The sequence below is a fragment of the Theropithecus gelada genome, chromosome 2, assembly GCF_003255815.1.
Source record: "Theropithecus gelada isolate Dixy chromosome 2, Tgel_1.0, whole genome shotgun sequence".
Classification (NCBI taxonomy): domain Eukaryota; kingdom Metazoa; phylum Chordata; class Mammalia; order Primates; family Cercopithecidae; genus Theropithecus; species Theropithecus gelada.
The window spans coordinates 179688798-179696262 of NC_037669.1; the positions used below are offsets into that span (position 1 = coordinate 179688798).

Sequence of the window (7465 nt, forward strand, 5' to 3'; positions counted from 1 at the left end):
GCTCCTCCTCGGCCCCACCTTCTAGAGGTATTCCTTTCTAGCAACCCCAAGGGGAGGTTCATCCCTTGGAGCTCTGCAGGAGAAGGTCCCCACTCCACACCACCTGGAAAATAGAGGGGAGTGCTCATATATGTGACCTTAGTGATCTCACAAGTGCATCAAAAAAAGCAACCGGCCAAGGAAACGGTTAAACCAGCCTGAACATGCCAGGCAGCCCCACCAGGAGTCACTGTTTGAATCAGGCTTGTGACCAAGGGTGTGTAGGCAAGGCTGGGTGGGCAAGGCTGGAGGGGAAAAGCAGGCAAACCACTCTGAAGCAGGATGGAGGGTCGAGGGCAAGGGCAGGGCAGAGGTGCACAGGGCAGGGCCGGTTCAGGGAGACCGTCGCAGGATGAGCTCTGTGATCTCCGCCCTGCTACCCAACCTCATGGGTATCCCGTAGTAGGCTGTGCCCGGGCTGACATATACGAATGTAGCCTGGGCCACTTGGTAGAGACCAGCAAAGAAGGGATTCAGGAGATAGGCTGCTACGTTCAAGGGGAAGATCTGCCCAGCATGTGTGTGCCCAGAAAGGATCAGGTTAATATCTGGCCGAGCCTGGAGAGCTCTCTTGGCAGCCAGGGGCTGGTGAGCTAGCAAGATGATTGTATGGTCTGGGCTGCAGCCCTCCAGGGCCTTGTCAAGATCCATGCCATGGCCAGAGTAGTGCAGGATGTCTGCTTCAATATCGTCCACCCCAGCCAAGCAGATCCAGTCCTCATCCTCACTCCCACCGCCACTGCCACCACCACCACGTTGGGCCCGTGTGGCGGAAATCTTCACGTTCTCATTATGAAGAGGCTGGACATGCAGGGATTCCAGAAGTGCAAACCAGTTGCTGACATCTGACGTGTAGTACTCATGATTGCCTGTGACGAAGTAGGCACCGAGACGTGAATGAAGCTGGCCCAGAGGAGCGACAGCTGTCCGCAGGACCGAGGCTTCCGAGTCGGAGAGGTCACCCACGATCACGGTGACGTCTGGTTCCAGCACATTCACCATCCCCACAAACATCTCCATCTTGGTCCTGCCCACTGTGGGGCCCAAGTGAATGTCTGAGAGGAGCACGATCTTGAGGTTGTTCATTGAGGCGGGCAGCTGATGGATGGGCACCTCCACAGTTTTCACAGCCGGGGGCTGCGCAGCATTCAGAATCCCGGCCACGCTGAGCACAGCAGTCACTCCCACTGCCAGGGCAGGCCTGAGCACCAGCTTCCTTGTCTTGTCAAGGCTGCCCACGACCCTACCACTGCGCCAGGCCAAGAGCTGGTAGGCCTGCTCCATGCCGCTGAGGATGCAGAGGAAGAAGAGCATGATGATGTAAGCACCCAGGCAGGAGTAGGCTGCCAAGGAAAAGAGATAGGGCTCCTCGGCCACTAAAAAGAACATGGTGAAGAAACTGGAATGGGCCAGGGCCAGAAATGCCAGAACCACCACCTTCCAAAGCTGAAAACAGGTCGACTCCGCAGCTGGGGAGTGGCAGAGGTTGCTAACTGTGCTGCGCCAAATGTAGAGGGAGCCAATGAGCAAGAGCGAGTTGACAAACAGGGCAAGCTGCAAGCGAAGCAGCCAACGCCAGGCCCTGAGCTCAAGGCTGTCTGCCAGATACGAGCGGGAGGCGATCATGGACACGAAGACAGTGACGGCAGCCAGGGTGGCCTTCGCGCCTAGGGACAGCTGCCTGAAGATGGCCATTTTCTCTGCTCCTAGGAGGCTCCCCCACCAGTTCTGTGCTGGTGGACTCTGGAAATGAGTTCTTTAGAAAGGACAGTGGCCAAGGAGAGGTTTCCAGGTCAACTCCGCCTGCAACCAGGAACCAGCATCAGCTTTGTGGGATATTAGAGCATCCTTGTACCCATTCAAAACTCAAAGGCCACTTACGTCTGCCCAACCCACCTTGAATCCAAGCCACTCAAATACCAGTGAGTTGCTAGCTATACTTTATGATTCAAAAAGAAACTCACAGCATTGTGACATGATGGGCAGTTTTCATTTTCTTACCACATTTTCTATACGTTTAAAGTTTCTCTACAGTGAGCATGCACTTGTTTTATAAGAATGTTCCAAATCAGCGGTATTCAAAGTGCGGTCTGCTGAGCCCTTCAGGGGTCCAATTAGTCAAAACTATTTTTATTATAATTCCAAGCCATTACTGCCTTTTCCATTCTCACTCTGTCCTGAGGGTGGAATTTTCCAGAGGCTATGTGACATGTGATATGGCAACAGATTTCATGCAGAAATAAACATGAAACTTTGACTGTCTTCTATTAAGAGACACTGAAAGAGATTTGCAGAAATGTAAAACAGTGCAACTCTTCACCCTAAAATCTGGGGAGAAATACTATTGTTTTTCAAATATATATAGTTTATTAATGTATAATGATGTATTATTTCTTAACAAATAGTTTAAAATATTCTCTAGGGCTGGGCACAGTGGCTCACGCCTATAATCCCAGCACTTTGGGAGACCGAGGCAGACAGATTACCTGAGGTCAAGAGTTCAAGACCAGCCTGGCCAACATGGTAAAACCCTGTTTCTACTAAGAATTCAAAAATTAGCCAGGCATGGTGGCGGGCACATGTAATCCCAGCTACTCGGGAGGCTGAGGCAGGAGAACCACTTGAACCTGGGAGGTGGAAGTTGCAGTGAGCCAAGATCATGCCACTGCACTCCAGCCTGGGCGAAAGAGTGAGGCTCTGTCTCAAAAAAAAAAAAAGGAAGAAAATATTCTCTTAATTTCTAGGACAGCTAAAATTTAGTTAAAATTTGAGAACCGCTGGGTCACGAGGTCAGGAGATCAAGACCATCCTGGCTAACACAGTGAAACCCTGTCTCTACTAAAAATACAAAAAAAAAAAAAAAAATTAGTTGGGTGTGGTGGCGGGCACCTGTAGTCCCAGCTACTTGGGAGGCTGAGGCAGGAGAATGTCTTGGACCGTAAAGAAATGTAAACAAGGAGATAATGAAAAGCTAGACTGCTAGTATCTTTCTTCAGCTGTGGGCACAGGAGCCCAAGAGGGACACCTAGGCACCTGACATGAGAATTCCTGGGGTGATGCCAGCCTCCCTGTGTGGGCCTCAGGTATGGTAGCCACAGGGCATCCACCCTGACCCAATGATGCTGCACTAGACTGATGAGCTTATATCAGACAGACTGACCCTGTCCACCTGCTCCTGGTTCATAAATCCTTCTCTCTCTCTCTACCCCCACTCCCAGATACTGGTTAAAATCTGCCTTTCCCCCAGCCCCTTACCCTGCCACTGTTCTCCTGAACTGTGCCCCAGTTCCACCTTCCCCAGTGGTTCTCACAGCTGGCTAACTCTGACTCCTAAGGTCCTACGGGCCTTCTGGACAAGAACTCTGTCTACATACTGGGGTAGGGGAACCACAGACGGGGTGAAGAGGGAAAAGTAAATAATCTGTGCTTTTTCCCAAAATGAAAACATTTTCAGCAGCTGTTTTCCAAATACTTAAGATGTTCAATCTTGGTTGTAGATAAATGTACCACTTTTCTCTGCACTAGGCGCGTTATTGAAAGCCCTATTAAAGGGTGTAACTTACAAGTCAACGGTGTCAAATGCCACCAGCTCTTAAAGCGTGCTGCAGGCTCGGCCCACCTACACCCTGAAGGAACCAAAGTTGGTCCGCGGAACGTGCAGAGGAGCAGCTTGCAACTATCCACTCTCCTTTCCGCAGGTCTGATGCAAACCTCCCCAGGCAGCGCTTAGGAACCCCCTAAGCCCGTCGCCTCAGCTCAGACGAAGCGAGTGAAGCTGCCCTTACTCTCCCACCAAACGTGCACGCCCCGCACCTCACCTATTCGCCTCGCCAGACCTCCCCCCATCAATGCTGGGATTCCCCCGCAGCCTGCCTATTCCCCCACGCAACCTGGACCCCCAAACGCCGAAGGAAAAGGGTCCCACAAATACGAAGAAAAACCGGAGCCAAAGGGCAGGCGACGGGGAGTGGTGAGAAGGCAACAAGATGCACGAAGAGGGCGAGCACCCAGAGGGAAAATAACCCAGTGCTCCCACAGCAGGGGCCTCTCCTGACCCCATTTTTCTCCTTCCGGAGCGCTCCGCAGAGCACGAACTGGGAAAGCGAGGGCGCCCCAAACCAGAACCCGGGGCACCCTCTAACCCGCGCAACTTGGAATCCCCTCCCGGAAAGCCAACTAAGGAAATCTTTAGGCGCACCTCGTCTCACCACCTCGTTACAGATAGGGAAGTGGGTCCAAGCGCAGAGGGCAGCCGGAGCGGAACGCACAAGCGACCGAGCTGCCTGGAAGGACGCGCGCCCCGCCCGGCCCGCCCCCGACGGGAAGGCCGGTCCACTGCCTGCGTTCCGCCGGCCGCCTGCCTGCTGGGGGGCACTTCGGGGCTCAGGCTCTCCGCCCTGCGGGACCCCGGGTGGCTGCGGCCCGAGTCCGGTTCCCCGCCAGCCTGTCCCCTAGCAATGCCTCCCCGTACCCGAGTCCCGCAGACTTACCCGCAAGCCGCGCGTAGGGCCCAGAAGCAGCAGAGCCAACAGCAGAGGGAGGATGCGAACCAGGAACCCCGGCATGACCACCAGCCTCCCGGCTCTGCAGTCGGCGCCCAGGCCGGCCGCTCCGCGTCACTTGACTAAGGACCCGCGGCCTGGCACCGCCCCTCGTCCGCCCAGCAGCCAGCCCTCGCGCCTGCTCAGCCCCGCGCTCCGCCCCGCTGTGGCCGAGCCGGGCGGGTGGGGGCGGCTAGGAGGCTGCGCGCGGCCGCGTGACTGCAGGATAGTACTATCTAAGTTTTGCAGGCGTCTTGCCTGGGAGGGGACCCTTTGTAACGGCAATCGGGAGGCCCTGCTTTCAGCAGCTTGATAACGCGCCTCGGAGATTGGACATGAATCATGGTCTCCCTGTTTTCTGGCTTCCTTGAGAGAGCAGAAGAGGGAAATTGTTAATTACTAAACCTAAACGCCCTAGATCAAGTCCGCGTATCATATACGGGCTCTTTGAATAATTCTAAACTAGGGGTTAGCAAAATGTGGTCGGTCCCTGGAGCCACTGTATCAACTCACCTGGAACTTGTTAGAATGAAAATTCTGCTCACGCCTGTAATCCCAGCTCTTGAGAGGTCGAGGCGGGCGGATCGCCTGAGGTCAGGAGTTCCAGACCAGCCTGACCAATATGATGAAACCCCGTCTCTACTAAAAATACAAAAATTTACCGGGCGTGGTGGCATGCGCCTGTAATCCCATCTACTGGGGAGGCTGAGACAGGAGAATCACTTGAACCCAGGAGGCGGAGGTTGTGGTGAGCCGAGATCGAACCATTGCGCTCCAGCCTGGGCAACAAGAGCGAAATTATGTCTCAAAAAAAAAGTTAAAAAAAAATAATAATAACCTTAGTTTGTGCCTTGGTGTTCCAAAAAAGCCTTTTACATTGTATAACAAAGTAGCCAAAAATTCTATTTGTTCACTCCTTTCTCCTTTCCTACCGGACATTTCCTTGAGAGATTAAGAAAGTATCAGTCACTGGCTTTTCTTCCTCAGGTTTTTGTTTTTTGGTTTGGGGGTTGTTTTTTTTGTTTTGATTTTGTTTTTTTGGGACAGGTTCTCACTCTGCCTCCCAGGCTGGAGTGCAGTGGCGCGAACACGGCTTACTGCAGCTTTGGCCTCCTGGGCTCAAGCAATTCTCCCGTCTCAGCCTACCAAGTGGCTGGAACTACAGGCGCACACCACCACACCGGGCTAATTTTTGTATTTTTTGTAGAGGCAGGGTCTCACCACGTTACCCAGGCAGGTCTTGAATTTCTGGAATCAAGCAATCTGCCTGCCTGCACCTCCCAAAATGCTGGAATTACAGACATGAGGCTCCGTGCCTGGCTTCTTTTCGTGCCTGGAGTACCAATTCCGTGTGCTTGCACTGTGAAGTCCTTTCCAAGCTCTGCAATTCTAGTTCAGTATTAAAGAACAAGGGCTCTGGTGGCAGTACACTTGTGTTGGAATTCCATCTCTGCCACTTACGATCTGTGTGACTGTGGGCAAATTAACCTTAGTTTCTTTGTTGGTAAAACAGGGATAATAATATCAAATTCACTGGATAATTGGGGAAATTACTAGCGATGATGACGATAAGAAGCTTGGCATATACAGGATGTTAGTGGGACAGTTGCTGAAATCACAATTAGACTTGTAGGCTAGATTAGTACCATGCATCAATGTTCATTTCCTTTTTTGGGGGTGGGAGGACAGAGTCTCACTCTGTCACCCAGGCTGGAGTGCAGTCGCACAATCTCGGCTCACTGCAACCTCCGCCTCCCAGGTTCAAGTGATTCTCCCGCCTCAGCCTCCCAAGTAGCTGGGATTACAGGAACCCACCATTAGGCCCGGCTAATCTTTGTATTTTTAGTAGAGATGGGGTTTCACCATGTTGGCCAGGCTGGTCTCGAACTCCTGACCTCAAGTGATTTGCCCACCTCGGCCTCCCAAAGTGCTGGGATTACAGGCATGAGCCACTGTGCCCGGCGGCATCAATGTTAACTTTCTGATTTTGATAATGTTACATGCTCTAAATATGAAATAATAGTTTTGTATTGGTGTATTGATTTGGGTAATGGTAATGGTAATTTTGGTAATGGTTATATAAAAGAACATCCTTGTTTTTTAGGAAACAAAAGGGCATCATCTTTGCAACTGATTCTCAAACAGTTCACACACACACACACACACAAAATGTAGAGAGAGAGAGAGAAATGGTATTCCAGGCATGAAAAGAACCTGAGAAAGAAAAGCAAATGTGGTAAAATGTTAACATTTGGAAAATCAGTGAAGGAGTTCTTTTTACTTTTTTTCAACTTTTTGTTTCTAAGCCTGAAATTATTGCAAATGAAGTTTAAAAACAAAACAAAACAAAAATCCTTACCACAAGGCAGATTCGACTTTTTCTACCTTCTTTCCTACTCTGTACACTCAAGGTTATCATATGCAATAGGTATTTTTCACTAAATTGAGGTCGAAAGGGTTTAGAGCACGAGTTGGCAAACTAAGGGCAGAGGATCAAATCTGGCCTGTTGCCTGTTTTTTTCTTTTATAAAATTATTTTTATTAAGAATCTGCACAATTTGCTGCCAGTTTTTCTATGGCCTGCCAGCTAAAAATAGTTTTTACATTTTTAAATGAATGAAAAAAAATCAAAAGAATAATATTTTATGACATTTGAAAATGATGTAAGTTTCCTGTGTCAGTGTCCATAAATAAAGTTTTGTGGGGTTGGTTTTTATGTTTTTTGGTTTTTTGAGACACAGTCTTGCTCTGTCACCCAGGCTGGAGTGCAGTGGTGCGATCATAGCTCACAGCAGCCTCGAACTCCTGGGTTCAAGCAGTCCTCCCATGTCGGCCTCTTGAGTAGCTGAGTAGCTGGGACTACAGGCGAGTGTCACCATGCCTGA

At 50.7% G+C, this 7465-nt stretch overlaps 2 protein-coding genes across 3 annotated transcripts in view; both read right to left on the reverse strand.

The window, feature by feature from the left end:
* GLB1 (galactosidase beta 1) overlaps positions 1–4749 on the reverse strand; it is a 115141-nt gene extending 110392 nt beyond the window's left edge. Inside the window, 1 exon segment of the mRNA XM_025374311.1 lies at positions 4530–4749. Coding sequence (XP_025230096.1) covers positions 4530–4604 — 75 coding nt within the window. The 5' untranslated portion in view covers positions 4605–4749.
* On the reverse strand, positions 373–4323 carry TMPPE (transmembrane protein with metallophosphoesterase domain). Of its 2 annotated transcripts, none has more exons than XM_025374316.1 (2): positions 4238–4323; positions 373–1842 (listed from the first exon to the last, which is right to left on the reverse strand). In XM_025374316.1, the coding sequence occupies exon 2, from the start codon at positions 1732–1734 to the stop codon at positions 373–375; it is 1362 nt and encodes a 453-aa protein (XP_025230101.1). In that variant the 5' UTR covers positions 1735–1842; positions 4238–4323. The 2 variants fall into 2 exon arrangements, with proteins under 2 accessions (XP_025230101.1, XP_025230103.1); XM_025374318.1 differs by having other exon boundaries at positions 373–1327; positions 4238–4320.
* Positions 4750–7465: the final 2716 nt, after the last annotated feature.